Source organism: Carassius auratus, chromosome 24 (genome assembly GCF_003368295.1).
Source record: "Carassius auratus strain Wakin chromosome 24, ASM336829v1, whole genome shotgun sequence".
Lineage (NCBI taxonomy): Eukaryota > Metazoa > Chordata > Actinopteri > Cypriniformes > Cyprinidae > Carassius > Carassius auratus.
The window spans coordinates 22,789,653-22,806,043 of record NC_039266.1 but is presented as its reverse complement, the minus strand read 5'-3'; the positions used below and the strand labels follow the sequence as shown (position 1 = coordinate 22,806,043).

The 16,391-nt window shown below is 37.4% G+C and overlaps 1 protein-coding gene and 1 pseudogene across 2 annotated transcripts in view; one reads left to right on the top strand and one right to left on the bottom strand.

The window, feature by feature from the left end:
• Positions 1-16,391, bottom strand: part of LOC113042671 (receptor-type tyrosine-protein phosphatase mu-like) — a 673,064-nt pseudogene that overhangs the window by 368,749 nt on the left and 287,924 nt on the right.
• The window catches only part of LOC113042670 (lethal(3)malignant brain tumor-like protein 4), a 21,900-nt gene continuing 12,245 nt past the window's right edge, over positions 6,737-16,391 (top strand). The window contains exons 1-11 of one of the 2 annotated variants that reach the window (XM_026201680.1): positions 6,737-6,802; positions 10,557-10,622; positions 10,978-11,067; positions 11,154-11,208; positions 11,294-11,382; positions 11,697-11,801; positions 12,853-12,988; positions 13,462-13,547; positions 14,068-14,219; positions 15,901-15,977; positions 16,119-16,204. In XM_026201680.1, coding sequence (XP_026057465.1) covers positions 10,990-11,067; positions 11,154-11,208; positions 11,294-11,382; positions 11,697-11,801; positions 12,853-12,988; positions 13,462-13,547; positions 14,068-14,219; positions 15,901-15,977; positions 16,119-16,204 — 864 coding nt within the window. In that variant the 5' untranslated portion in view covers positions 6,737-6,802; positions 10,557-10,622; positions 10,978-10,989. Of the gene's footprint in view, positions 6,803-6,840; positions 6,863-10,556; positions 10,623-10,977; positions 11,068-11,153; positions 11,209-11,293; positions 11,383-11,696; positions 11,802-12,852; positions 12,989-13,461; positions 13,548-14,067; positions 14,220-15,900; positions 15,978-16,118; positions 16,205-16,391 lie in introns of those variants that run through there. The other variant, XM_026201681.1, reaches the window with a different exon arrangement.

Below are 16,391 nucleotides of genomic sequence, written 5' to 3'. Positions count from 1 at the left end.
CCCTAGCAACTGAATAATACCCTAACAACCTCACAGAACACCCTAGCAACTGAATAACACCCTAACAACCTCACAGAACACACTAGCAACCCAACATACCCCTAGCAACTGAATAATACCCTAACAACCTCACAGAACACCCTAGCAACCCAGCAACACCCTAGCAACTGAATAATACCCTACAACCTCAGAGAACACCCTAGCAACTGAATAATACCCTTACAACCTCAGAGAACACCCTAGCAACCCAGCAACACCCTAGCAACTGAATAACACCCTAGCAACTGAATAACACCCTAACAACCTCATAGAACACCCTAGCAACCCAGCAACACCATAGCAACTGAATAATACCCTTACAACCTCAGAGAACATCCTAGCAACCCAGCAACACCCTAGCAACTGAATAACACCCTAACAACCTCACAGAACACCCTAGCAACCCAGCAACACCATAGCAACTGAATAATACCCTTACAACCTCAGAGAACACCCTAGCAACCCAGCAACACCCTAGCAACTGAATAATACCCTTACAACCTCAGAGAACACCCTAGAAACCCAGCAACACCCTAGTGTTACGTCCTGTGACGTAGGTTGTACTGTTCTGGGGTCAGTCAAGAGCTTTTGTTTGTTCTCCGTCATCTTTTCTCTCCTGTGCTGTGCTGATAGGAGCTGATTACTGACACCTGATACTCGTGATGACCAATCAACTCATTCACTCATTCCAGAGAGAGGAACCAGCTATAAAAGCACAGAGAAAGCACAGTTGGGAGAGAGAGGAAAGGAGAAAGATTGAGCCATCTCCCTCTCCCTGCATGGACCCTCTCTGCAGCCCCAGACTAGTGTTGTGGTTTTGGTACTGTTGTTAGTTGATGCCTAATGCCAATTTTGTGCTAGAGTTTCAGTTTGTGTACTGTTGCTTGCTGCTCCCACCTAGACTGTTGAACTCCGCTCAATATTGCTAATACTTCTGTAGTCCTGTCTTCAATATTTAAGTTGTCTACTTTATAACTTGTAGGGAGGAGGGTGCCCATTTCTTTTAACTCCTTTTCTCCTGTTTTTTGGACCAGTTAGGTAGTTAAGGAAATATATTGTCTTTTTGTTATTTATTTTTCCCTGTGCTAGGTAAGTTAGTTTCAAAATGGAGTAAGCTGCTGTTTTGTTTGTTATTTTGGCTATGCCCCCTCCTGAAGCCTGTTTTCTTTGTTCTTGCTACTCCTGCATGTATTAAAGTATAATAAATCGCATTCTAGTGGATCCTTTGGTGGTTGGCAGTGTTCTTCAGAGCTGGGACTGGGACGAGAGGCTCCATGTGGATTTTCCTTTTCTTTGTTACGTATTCCTCCATTCCCCTAGACTAGTTAAAAAGTGGGAACGTAACACTAGCAACTGAATAACACCCTAACAACCTCACAGAACACCCTAGCAACCCAGCAACACCATAGCAACTGAATAATACCCTTACAACCTCAGAGAACACCCTAGCAACTGAATAATACCCTTACAACCTCAGAGAACACCCTAGAAACCCAGCAACACCCTAGCAACTGAATAACACCCTAACAACCTCACAGAACACCCTAGCAACCCAGCAACACCATAGCAACTGAATAATACCCTTACAACCTCAGAGAACACCCTGGCAACTGAATAATACCCTTACAAAATCAGAGAACACCCTAGAAACCCAGCAACACCCTAGCAACTGAATAACACCCTAACAACCTCACAGGACACACTAGCATCCCAACAACACCCTAGCAACTGAATAACACCCTTACAACCACACAGAACACCCTAGCAACTGAATTACACCCTAACAACCACACAGAACACCCTAGCAACCCAACAACACCCTAGCAACCTCACAGGACACCCTAGCAAGCCAACAACACACTAGCAACCACACCAAACACCTTAGCAACCATCTAGCAACCAAACAACACCCTAGCAACCACAAAGAATACACTTGAAACCACCTAGCAACTACACAGAACACCATAGCAACCAAATAGCACCCTTACAACCATACAGAAAATCATAGCAATCAAATAACACACTAGCAACCACACAGAACACCTTACCAACCACCTAGCAACCAGACAACATCCTAGCAACCACACCAAACACCTTAGCAATCACCTAGCAACCAAACACTTTAACAATCACAAAGAACACCTAAGCAACCAAACAACACACTAGAAACCACATAGAACACCATAGCAACTGAATAACACCCTAACAATCACACAAAACACCCTAGCAACCACCTAGCACCCAAACAACACCCTAGCAACCACATAGAACACCATGGCAACTGAATAACACCCTAGAAACCACCTAGCAACCATAAGGTTTTATATATATTTGTCTCACCTGCATCTATTTAATTTAAAAAAAATAAAAAGCAGTACAAATGTGAGATATTATTCTAGTGTAAATCATCTGTTTTCTGTGTGAATCTGTGTTAAAGTGTAATGCATTTCTGTGATGCTCCGCTGTATTTTCAGCATCATTCCTCCAGTCTCAGTGTCACATGATCTTCAGAAATCAGAATATGATGATTCTGCTCAGTTATCACCTCAGTTTACAGTATCTTATGCTCTGCATCTTGAATGAAGGTCTCTATGAAAGTGAAATTAAAACACACGGTCTGTTTGATTGCAGGAGCATGAGCTCATAGATGTGCTCTGCGTATGATTTATTCAGCACATGAGGATTGATTTCTATCAGTCACTTCCTGTTTCAGGACTGCTGCTTCTGCTCAGAGGCTGAATAAATGATGAGCGACAGGGCTTCAGCGCAGTTCAACACAAACCCAAACAGCTAAAAATCTGTGTTATTTGAGTATATAGTCTTTACTGATATTGTTGAATCAGTTTTTGTTTCTATATTTTTCATTTTAGTTCAAGTTTTAGTATTTTTGTTTAGTGTTTTTGTCATTTTAGCTGTTGATTAAGTCTATATTTGTATCTCAGTTGTAGTTTTAGCTATTTTAGTACAGCAAATAAACATCATATTTTCATTGATAAATGTTAATTAAAAAGCTGATTAAAAACGTTTAATGAAAATTTTATTTTTTTATGATTTTAGTTTTAGTAACTTTAATAACCCTGCTTGCAATAAAATACATTTTGACTGAAATAAAATAATAATGAAAAAAAATATTTATTTTATTTTAACGAATTGCCAAGGCAGCAGTTCTCATTTTCATTTAAGAATTAAATAACAAAAACTGAATAGAAAAACAATTATAAAAATTATATGAAGAAATTATAAAACATTTTTAGAATAATAAAAAAAAAAAAACATTACTAAAATTACACTAACACAAAATGTTCAATAAAACTAGCAATATTAATAAAAAACTATCATAGTGTGATACTGAAATTCTGACTTGTTCTTCATGTACACAAAGCACATCTACTGTACAGGACAAGTGTCACAGAGGGTTCATAAGCATGAATTCTTGTGTACAGTGTGATCTTGAGACCTAATTGACCTGACTTTGATTGACAGATTGAGACGTTCTGGGTGAAGGGAGTGGTCAGTGCTGATGTCTCCAGGATCTCTGGAGGATCTCGCTGTCTGACACTTCCTGGGACCTCTGACCTCTCCCTTGTGTGTGTGTGTGTGTGTGTGTGTGTGTGGAGCCATAAGCGTTTGCATTATTAATGAGATGATCTAATCTGTTGGAACAGAAGGAGCAGTGAAATGATGTCTTCTTGGAGAAATGTGTTTACATTTGGAAGATGCTTTTATTCACAGCGGTTCACACTGAATTCAGGATAAACATGTGATCAGTTCATATGCAAACCTGTTTCTGACACTGAATAAAAAATAAAAATGGTAATTGCAACTTTTTATCCCACAACTGACTTTTTTCTAAGAATTGAGTGAAATAAACCCAATTCTGAGTAAAAAGTCAGAATTGTGAGATAAATAGTTGCATAAAAATGGTTTATAAAGTCAAAGCAGTGTTATTTGGAATTAGATTTTTAGATTTTCTGTTTTGTTTTAATTTTAGTTAAGGTTTTTTTTTGTCATTTTTGTTAGTTCTTTTAATGTCCATATAGTTTTTATTTTATTTTAGTTTTAGTTAGTTCAGTTCTTCAGTTTTAACTTTTAACCAATTTTAAATTACAGTTCATGTTTACTTTTTTTTTTCTTTTAGATTTGTTAATGATAATAACCTTATTTCAAAGACCAAGTTTGGGTTTGTCTGTGGTCATAAATAACTTCATAAATAACTTCAGTACAAAGTGCCTTACATTGCATTCAAACTACTCATTTTATCAGTTATGTTCCCTGCGGTCTGAACCCTTGACCTTGGTGTTGCAAGCGCAACGCTGTACTGCTTGAGCTTGAAGAAGACTGTGTGTGCTGCATGTGCTGGAGTGTAAGAGCGCAGGAATCTACAGGATTCTGGAATGTTCTGAACCCTGACGACCTCCATCCACACAGCGCTCTCTAATCTTTAACTCAGTGTGTGTGTGTGTGTGTGTGTGTGTGTGTGAGAGAGAGAGAGAGAGAGAGAGAGTGAGTGTGTGTGTGTGTGTGAGAGAGAGAGAGAGTGATTGTGAGAGAGAGTGAGTGTGTGTGTGTGTGTGTGTGTGTGTGTAGATCAAATCACAAAATCAAGAGCATAAAACTAATAGACGTTCTTCATGGGCATTTATTAACAATTCCTTACCAAAACTACTATACTCTTAAAATGCACATTTAATTATCATAAACATTAGTTATGAAATATAATATATGCATAAATGTTTATTTATTTATTTCTAGAATTATAAAAAATAATTGTGACTTATTGTATAATAATTCATACTTTTTTCTTCCATTTTTTAAATGAAAGCATAATTCAGAGGGGAAAAAAGTGGGAGGTGTGAGATAAAAAGTCACAGTTAGCTTCTTTATTTTATTTCGAGGAGGAAACAGTCAGAAGTCAGAAGTTTTCTGGAAGTGGCAGATAATCAGAGTCACGTGCCAGTCCCACTTTAATGTAAAAATGCATCATGATTTTTAAACACACACACACACGCGCACTCTCTCTCTCTCTCTCTCACACACATACACACACACACACGCGCACTCTCTCTCTCTCTCTCTCTCACACACACACACACACACACACATGTAAATATGTTGCAGTTAGAGCTGTTTTGGGCTCTTTACGTCTGAAGTCACACATCAGTCATCAGTCTTACTGATGTACTTCCCTTTATAGGAAATGTCACGTCTTCCTCATGCCCAGTGCATGATGGGTAAAGACCAGTGTTTGGATGCAGCGAGTGTTTGTGAACAGGTTTGTGATCTGTGAGAGTGAGAAGAACGTCCCCTGAAAGAATGTGAGAACGAGACACACGAGACGCACGTTCCTCCGTGAAGGAATGTTTATGAGCATTATAAACACACACACAATCTCTGACCTGGCTGACGAGAGTTAACCAGCACAGCACCGGCTCTGAAGCTGACCTCTGACCTCTGACAGCATGACCCTGATTACTGACATATTTGAATCTTTGTCCTGCACTGAGCAACTGTTATCAGTCACCACACTGTTCATCATCATCATCATCATCATCAGAATGATTTTACTGAGGTAAACTGATGTGTGTTGGGGAGAGAACTGAGATACTGATCGAATGAAGTCAGATAATGTTCTAACAGACACAATAAATGAATGAATGAGCTGCTCTTACACACACACACACACACACACACACACACACACACACATCGTGATCAGTGACTCTACTGACCTCTGCTGGAGAACATCAGAAACTTCAGTTCTCAGACACACTCCGAAAATAATAGAATAAAATAGAATTTTTATCTACATTTTAAAATTTATGTTACAATACTACGCTCATTTTGAAAAAAAGAATAATGTTTAATAAAAAAGTTTTCTTAAAGGTTTTGGAGTGACATAAATCCAATTGGAACTCGGAAATAATCGAAATAATAATAATAATAATAAAAAGATCAAAGATTGAAAATGATAACCAACTTTATAGATTTATCATAAAAAAGTCCAGTTTGTTTCAATCTTATATACTTCAACTATTAAACCATCTTTTTGGGGGGTATATGCTGGATAAAGCAATTTGAATAAATGCGTTGAAAATATTTGTATTTATAAGAAAAATCGAGCAGATGAAATTAGTAAATTAATAATTGATTAAAGAAATAATTGTTGCCGTGCATAGATCTGATCTGTTTAATGTATGTTTGACTGACAAATATGAATCAAATTAAGTTTATTATTTTAATGTTAAAACTGTGTAATCCGAATGAATGCAAATGAAATTCAGATGATCAAAAATATGCAATTCAGATGTGAAATAATGCAAAAATATGTAATGCAGATGTGCATTTATGAGATATATAGTACCTTCGGTTGTTTAAAATGTTTCTTCATTTTGCTAGTATAGTCATTAGTTATTATTCAATAAAAATAATATAATTAATAATTATAAACAATATAATTATAAATAAGTATTCTAATACATTTGTATATATTACTGTTATAATTGTTATAAGTTAATAATTAAGAAATTGCATGATTTCTGATGGAAACCGTAGTCTGCGGCGAATATTTGCTTTTGTGACGTGACTTGATGAGTTGAGAATATTCTAGAGATGCTGTGTGTTGCTGATGAGTTGTTGTTGTTGTTGTTGTTTGCTCTGGTCACGTGATCCGGCCCCTCCAGTGGAGGGCTGGTGTTCTGCGCATGCGCACTGCTCAGTGCTGTCACCTCACCTCGTCTGGTGGATCTCTCGGCTCTCAGTGCGGGTAAGAAATCATCAAGATCTGCCGCAGAATCTGCGCTTTAGTGTTCAGTCTGCTCCACAGGTGTGAGATTGTGTCGTGAGGAGTGTGTGATGCGTGTGTGGGTTCCCTACAGCCGCACTGTGTGTGTGTTAACGCTGCTCGACTAAAGTGTGTGTTCCTGCCGTTGAAAGCGAATGGAGATGAAGATGTATCTCGTGTGTGTGTTTGATGTGTGACGCGTTACAATGTTTCTCCGTCCGCCGCTGACGCGCGCGCGCGAGTGTTACATTGTTTCTCCCGCGCAGCTGTGTTCTTCTCCCCTCAGTCTCTCTCTCTCTCTCTCTATCTCTCTCTCTCTCTCTCTCTCTGTGTCTGTCATCACATGTGTGTGTTTGTGCTGAAGACAGTCGCCATCTTCCTGTGTGAGAGAGACTCTTTCTTCTTCAGTCTTCTCGTGTCGGAGCTGCTGCACCTGTTGAGCTTCAGATAGTTCCTCAGTCAGCTCTGTGTGTACAGTATTAATCAAAACGGTTTACTGTAGAAAAATACCGTGTTTACGTTCAGTTTTCAGTTCTCCTGCTGGAGTCTTTCTCTCTGAATCAGTGCTTTCAGATCAGATAACGTGTTCATCCTGACTAAAGTGGAGTGGGACTTGTTTTAGTTAGTTAATCATCTTGTTTTGTGGGTTTGTTTTTATAATAATCTGAACCGAACCATGTTACAAGTGAATACAAGTGATGAATTTGTGCTGGAATGGATTCCATTCATAAAAGGATAAATTATTAATTTTTCCATCATTACTGTAAACTAGGGGTGTGCAATATATGGTCTGCGACAATAATTGTTGTTTTAACGATGTTTGATTTGACATTATTGAGTATATCGCAAAATAAAACACACACAAAACAAAAGACGAAACACCTACATAGTGTGTTATATATATAACAGTACAGTATAACATTTCTGTAATCTATGTTCCGGTCAACAGTTTTAGAACACTAATATTTGGTATATTTTATAAAGAAGACTCTTCTGCTCTCACCAAGCCTGAATTTATTTGATCCAAAGCACAGCAAAAATAGTAATGCTGTGGAATATTATTCTAATATAAAAAACAGCGGTTTTCTGGGTGAATCTCTTCTAATATGATGATTTACTGCTCAAGATACTTTTTTATTTTTATTATTATTATCAATATTATTTACATTTTTATTTCAGGATTCTTTAATGAATAGAGTAGACAGATCCAAAGATCAGTATTTATTTAAAATAAAAAGCTTTTGTAGCATAATACACGATACCATTCAAAAGCTTAGAGTCAGTAATGTTTATAAGAATAATGTAATCAAAACTAACCCTATGTGTAGTTGACAACAATAGTGTTATTTTAGTATAATAGAGATTCTATTATAGTTTTTATTTAAATAAAAAAATAATGTTTTTGTCATTTTCCTAGTTTATTCTAGTTTTAGATGTTTTATCAAGTGAAACTAAATGAAATCAGAAATGTTGAATAGATTAAATGAAAAAGGTTTAATTTTCTTATACTTTATATTGAAATGAAAAAAATGTTAAAGTAACAACTTTTTGTAGAATTGAAGGGTAAATGTTAATGAATGTAAAGGTTAAACAGTTTTTTTTTGTTTTTTTTTTAAAGATTTTAAACCCCTTAAAGTTTCAGATTCTAGAGTGTGACAGATGAATTGTGTTTAATGAAAGTACTAGACTTCTGTATAATGGCTGTGCTGATATGAACTCTATAAGTGGAGCGTGTATGATGATAAATGAAGGCTGAGAAACGCTCAGTGCAGAGGGATTCTCTCAGAGCGGATGTCTTGTAGTTCCAGGAATAGAAAGCTGTGTAAGTGCATTGAAACAGCAGTGTTAGTGTGTGAAGCGCTCTCTGTGTAGATCAGGAGCGATATTCACGTGCGCTCGGATCATAACGGATGATAATTCTGCTTCTCTCTCTTGTTTATTGGGATTTCTGTGCAGGAAGTTGTTGAAATGTTTCCTGCTGAATGGATCCCACACATCACTTCCTGCTCAGCGAGTGTGTGTGTGTGTGTGTGTGTGTGAGAGAGTATTTAAAGCACGCTCTCGTCACTGTTGTGTAGACGTCTGTTCATCTCAGCAGTCGATGTTCACAGCATTCAGTTTTCTGACAAGAACATGGAGAAAATATTTCATAAAACAAGTTTACTGAATAAACCAAACATATTTTATTGGACTGTCCTGCTTTTAATTGCATGTTGAAGTGAACTCACTCTAAGTGTTATTTAGCATACAGAAAAAGAATTTTGAATATTGTGTAATATAACTTGTGTGTGTTTGTTTTCTGGTATTCATTGTATTCTTTAAATAGTTTTTGTCATGAAAATACCCTAAAATGCTGACATGTCATTAAATAAAAATATACTAGTACTAAGAAATAATCCAGGCTCAGATCAGTTCTTCTGACTTATTTTGAACCAAACCAGCTGACAATAAGTCAGACTAACTGAAATAAACCTGGCTTATTTGTTTTCTGGAACAGGCCCCAGATCAAGTGCATGTTTGGTGTTTAGCACAGTTTGTGAAGTTTAGTTATCATTATTATTGGCTGTTTTTGGTATATTTGGACTGCTGTTCTGATTCTTTACGCTGCTTGTGTGGAGTCTCAGTCTGTGTTTGCTGTAACATTCTTGAAACTTTCTTCTTTGCACAGAAGAATCTGATTTTGTGAGTGATCTGTGTCTGTAATCGGGCTCTTCTGGGTTGAATGCATCTGTAGTTCTGAAGGTTTAGTTGTTTGAAGGATGACACGGCGGTGTTTCTATTGTTTGAGGTTTGAATGGGAGGAAAGCACGTGACAGAAACACATGCGCTGGATGCTGGGAGGAATCTTCTGGGAAGATGTTAGTCAGGGTTTCTGCTCATGATTTGAATGATGCAATGAATCTGCAGAAGGAAATCAGCACTCTTTTCATACTCACTTAAAGCACTGATTCCAAAAATAGCATCTGTTTTGCTCTTTCACGTCAGTTTCTCACTAAACTGTAGCATTTTGGCTCTGGAGAATGGTTTGTGCAGTGCAGACGCAGCAGAAAAACACCTCAAACACACGATTCCTGTCTGAATCTGAGCCAGATTCTCACATTCTCACATGTGTGAGGTTATTTCACATCTAATCTTGACTTAAAGGGCAGAAATACAGACATGAGCCTGATGATTGCATCCAGACAGTAAGAGAAAATCACAGATTTTGTGGAAAAAAGCTTATTTTGCATATTTGGAGGAGTTTTCTGACATATTTTCTCACTCCTTTGTTAAATTATACATTTTAAATTAATCTAAAACTAATTTCTTACTCATTTTGGGCTCTGTTTCCAGAAATAGTGTGTGTTTTGCTCTCTCATGTCTCTCTCTGACTGAATATTTCTGGTATTTGTGTTCAATGGTAATTCAAAGCCTGATAACTGATCATTTTTTTCTTTTTTTATAATTAGATTTGGTTAATTTTCATTTTAAGGTTTTCCTTTGTCTGATTTGATTAGTTTTTATTAAAATTTTTATGTTTTAGAATTGTTGCTTGTCTTTTTAATGTCTATGGTTGTTATTTTTATTTCCATTTATTTTGATATTTTAGTACTTCAAGATAAACTAAATGATAATGAGTAATGTTGCCCTGAAAACTAATCAAATCATTTAACTGTGAAGTGTCTTTCATGTTCCAGTGTAGTTTGACCAGGTTTAGTCTCTGTTCTGATGGGTGGATGTGGCTGCTCTCTCTCAGGTCCTGTAGGTGATGGGGGACAGATGAAGCCTGTGTTGTTCGGGCTGAACCCCTGACTGTGGACAGGTCAGTTCTGATTCATCAGTTTTATTCTAGCTCACGATATGAAATATGAAATATGAGCAGCCGTCAGAAAGCACTCAGTTCAGCAGAGAGCAGTTAAACCACATGACTAGTGACTCAGAGATTCAGTGAAGTACAGCTCAAATCAATATTTTGATAATAATCAGAAATGCTTCTCGAGCAGTAAATCATCATATTTTCATGATTTCTGAAGATCATGTGACACTGAAGACTGGAGGAATGATGCTGAAAATACAGCGGAGCATCACAGAAATACATTACACTTTAACACAGATTCACACAGAAAACACGTGTTAAAATCTAATAATATTACATCATTTTCTCTGTGTTTCTGCAGAGCCGATCTCGAATGATGCAGAGTGAAGAGCGCAAGAGAAAGAAACCCAGTTTGAACCCCAGAAGCGTGTCAGATGAGTACAGTCTGCGTGTGAGTACAGTGACCCCTGACCCCTGACCCCTGACCTTCAGTGACTCTCAGAACAGGCTGACGAGTGCTCATGTGCTTCTTCTCAGGAGCGACCGAAAGAAGAAACCGCAAAGATGAAGAATAAAGTCTCTACTTCACAAAGTAGGAAACAGAGTCGTCTCACACGCTGTGCTCATGAGTGTGTCTGGATCTGAGAGGTGTGTGTTCTGGTGTGTGTTTTCTGCAGCGGTCAGCGGTAAGAAGAAGCCGTGGTCGTGGGATCAGTATCTGGAGGACGATGCATCTCCGGCCGCTCCTCTGCAGCTCTTCACTGAGGTACAGACCACTGATCCAGGACCAGCAGAACACCTCTCGGAGAGGAAGAAAACATGAAAGAATCTGGCAATTTACATTGCAACATGTTCATGCTTTCATTTCAAATACCAGTTTTCTTAATAAATAAACCTAAATGTAGAAAAATGTAAAAAGACCGGAGGAAGCATCGTTTCCAGGGAAAGCATGAACTGATCAGATGTATTTCTTGAATGCAATGCAAGTGGCTTTGAATAGAAGCGTCTGCCAGATGCATGACTAGAATGTAAAACAGATGTGATGGACTCCTGATACTAACTCCTGGTCTCCTCTTCCAGTTCCAGGTGTTTCCCGACAGCAGGAATGGTTTTAAGGTGGGGATGAGGCTGGAGGGCATCGAGCCGCTGCATCCGTCCATGTTCTGTGTGCTGTCCGTGGCCGAGGTCAGAATCTGTCTCTTACTCGCTGTCTTGCTCTCCTCCAGCTCTCAGAGGCTTCACTTGTGTCCTGTCTGTGCAATGCATTATAAAGGTATTCATGTATACACTGTTATGAATTATAGCTTTGCATAAATAATTGTAACCAGAGTTAACATGCATTGGCTGTTTGTTGTGGTTTAATGCATTGTCCTTTCTAAGGATGCAACTATCAATAGATAAGTGTTATAACTTATTATAACAATAATCCAAGGATCTAACAATGCATTATATGCATGGCAAGACATAATGCATGAAAAATAAAATGTATAGGGCATTGTGTGTGTGTGTGTGTGTGTATATAAAGGCTTTAACTAATGTGTTACCAAGTTTTTGACACTTAGCCTGCATGCATAATTAAAAGCATTACTTTGGTAGCACTTTATATAAAGCCTACACACACACACAAATAAAAAAATGTTATTGCATTAATTGATTATACCCTGTAATGCACTTCATAATGCATTGTCTGTCTCTGATCTCGTGAATAATTGTAGTCACAGATATAATTCTGATGTATTCATTGTGACGTCTTGAGAAAGTATAATGCATTAAAACACATGACAGACTATTTTAGATGTAAGAAGGAATATGCTAATATTATAATGTATTTATCTTTGGTTACAGTAACTTATATAAAAATATGATGCTTTACATTATACCTTTATAATGCGTTATGCATAACAGCTTCGAGTAAAGTCTAATCAAGTTTTTTAATAAAGTTTTTTTATTTTTATTAAATATGCATTCTCTTTTTTTAATGCACTTTGGTTTTGATGATGTTTGTATATGCTTTATTTAATGGCTTTAAATTCTGAACAAAAAGCAGATGCACATGTATTCTTCAGAGAGGAGGAATGGATGTCCCAGAATGCATTGCTGCGATGCAGAAATGTGTCAAAATGAATGGAATCGGATCATTTTTGTGTTTCTGAGCTTGTTTGGAGTGTTGCTGGTGAGTTTAGCGTCATGTGGACGTGTCTGATAGAGATTGAGATTCCTGTCGTTGTTGTTGAAGGTGATCGGCTTCCGTCTGCGGCTCCACATCGATGGTTACTCCGAGTGCTATGACTTCTGGGTAAACGCTGACTCTCCGGACATCAAACCGGCAGGATGGAGCGAGGCGACGGGACACACACTCCATCCACCCAAAGGTGTGTGAGTCAAACATGAGCCAGAAGAAGAGAACCGTCCAGGAGATGTCTGGATTCACCACAAGATGAGAAGAAAACTAGACAGATTTATATACCAGATAATTATAAGAAGAAGAAGAACAGTTCAGTTTGATGTGTTTCTTCTCAAACATCTGGTCAGATGTTTTTCTGAAAAAAAAATAATAATAATAATAATGGCATCATTTGTTGTGTATTTTTCAGCTTATTCTGATTTAAATAAATACTTCTGTTTGTTTATTTGATCATTTATGAATTTGTTTAATACTGTCAGTAAAACTCTTGCAGTGATGAAGCAGATCATCTCACTTTGAGAAATGTCTTTAATTATTATATATAAATGTCAAACTTCTTTGTGAAATATTATTCCTTAAGATTTTAAGGTGTAATGTGACCCGGATGTGTTTAGTGTCGTCATCTTTCTGGTTGATCTCTTCTGTATTTTGTGTGCTCAGGTTACAAACTGAACGAGTTTAACTGGGAGAAATATCTGGAGGCCTGTAACGCTCAAGCGGCGCCGGAGAACCTCTTCAGATCCAGCGTAAGGCCCTCATCACTAGCCTTGCAAAGGGGTGCAAATCAGATTAAAAGTATCTAGTAAAGTAACGCATGACTTGATTTAGAAGGAAATCCGTGCGTTACTTTGTTTCTCCTGTGTTGAGTGACAGCTCTGGTGTTGTCATGGTGACAGAGAACAGGAGTCACATGACACATTTGTGTTTTATATTGAGTTATTGCTGAATATGACTTTCTTCTCCTGCCTTATATTCGTCATGTGACTAGTTTGAGCGGCGCCCTCTACTGTACAGACCTGGAGTTACATTCACTTTACTTTTGGGCTGAAACATTTGTACAAGAAGAACTTTTCATATTAAAAACCAACAAGCAAGCACTTCCTGGATTTAAAGAGTAACTCAAAAGTAACATAACGCATTACTTACCATAAATAGTAACTGAGTTACGTGATCAGTTCCGTTTGTAAGGAGTCAGGTAACATTGTATCGCATCACTCTGCGCTAGAGATGCTGTGTGTGTCCCTAACCAGCAGCTTCTCCTCGCAGGAGTCGAGCGCCTCGCTGTTTGAGGTGGGCATGAAGCTGGAGGCCGTGGACCGTAAGAACCCGTGTCTGGTGTGTGTGGCCAGCATCGCCGACATCGTGGACCAGCGCTTCCTAGTGCACTTCGACAACTGGGACGACACCTACGACTACTGGTGACCAGCACTAACTAACCTACCCTACTTCTCTGTGTGCTGACACCAGTAAATGCATGGTTACCCAGAATGCTCAGTGTTACCATGTATCTGTCTGTATGTATAGAATCCATTCAGGTCCCCAAATATGCAAACCCCTAATGGATATATGAATATAAGGAGCGAGGGGCTGATGACAGAAGAGAGATCCCAGATAATGATGATGATTTAAAGGAGGTGTGATGTAACAGAAGTGTGTGTGGTGTTCTGTGGAGGCTGTGACTGGATCCTCCGATCTTCATCATCATCGTCATCATCATCATCGTCATCATCTCTCACGCACATTAATAGTAGCGCATTAATATCCCCCTGCTTATGTGAGGAGTGTTTATGATGCCTGACTGATTCGTGTTTGTTTGTGTGATGCGTGTCGTGTGTGTGTGTGTGTGTGTGTGTGTTTACACAACGCACTGCGTCTGGGATCTGCTCATGAGATGAGGTGAAACACAGAGATGTGTGTAGATGGATCCGAGTCTGAGAGAGTGTTATTACTGTGTGTGTGTGTGTGTGTGTGTGTGTGTGTGTGTGGAAGAACAGTCACACGCTCAGCAGATATACACACTGCACACACACACACACACACACGCTCTGTCATACACTCAGGTGCTTTATGCTGAAATAATGGAGAAACAATCCCTGCATCACTGGTTCCACTGCAAAAGAAATAAAAGAAAAAAAATCCTCAGTGAATGAATTAATAAAGCTAAAACTGAAATAAAAAGTGAAGATTTCAAATGTGGAAATATTTTTATATTTTTAGAAATAAAAACTACAAAAATAATTTGAGTTGCAAAAGTAACTCAAATTAAAATTAAAACTGAAAAAAATAAAAGCAAATTCAATATATTTATAATTAATGATGTAATGTTATATAAATAATACTACAGTAACATGGGCATGTGGGATGAAGTTAATACAGCAGTTTGAAATTAAACAAGCTGAAATCAAATATAAACATAAGATGAAAAACTTACGTTTAAAAAAACTTAGAAAGTGCAATGGGAATAAAATGCTTGTTAAAATAAAGACAAAAAATTTTACACATTTAAAAATAACTACAAATGTAATCAAAATGAAAGTTTAAAAATATAAAAATAAAATCTAATTCAATGAAAATATGTAGTAGTATATACATAAATAAAAGTTATTAATGTTAAAGTTTATTTTAATTCACTGAAATTCATAACTGGAAATAAATAAAATTAAATCTTAACTAAAACTAAAGTGGAAATAAAAAATAAAATCTTAATATGAACATAAAGTACTAAAACACTAAAAACTGAAATTAAATAATACAAATTAAAAAGTACATAAGAGATAACTTAAAGTAGAATAAAATAAACAAATACAAATAATTAATAAAAATAAATAAGAATGGCAAATACATGTAAGACATTTACTAAAATTCAAATAAAATACAAATAAATGAAAATGACAAAAGCACATAATACATTTACTAAAATTCAAATAAAATACAAAAACATTTAAATGACAAATGCACATTCGAAATATACTAAAATTCAAATAATATAAAAAATAAGCAAAAATGGCATGCACACAAGAAAACGAGTATAAAGTAAATGAACTGAAAGATGAGTGTTGAAGTGTATGCAGCAGCTGACGGGTGTTGTGTGTTCCTCAGGTGTGACGCCAGCAGTCCCTACATTCACCCGGTGGGCTGGTGTCAGGACCACGGCCGGCCGCTCACAGCTCCTCAGGGTGAGAGACATGCTCCTCATGTGTTCAGAGTTACTCTCTCTCTTCATCCCGTCGTGGATCTGAGAGTGTTTCAGATCACTCATTAAACCCTCCTCGTCTTCTTTACATCTGGAAGAACAAACTCTTGACTTTTTGTTGTAGGACACCCGAACCCTGAGCACTTCGTCTGGGAGGAATACATGGAGGACACCGGTGCTTCTGCGGCACCCAGTCAAGCCTTCAGTGAGGTGACACACGCTTCATTACACTTCATTACATTACCTTCAGTCGTTCAGCAGATTACAGAAGAGCAGTGATAGAACAAGCCTCTGTTGGCTGATATTCAGGGGTGCACAACTATTAGACATGTTTTCTTTTACTGATGTAAAGAGCTTTAACTCTTATTAAATAACCCGTGAAAAATATTCAACATTA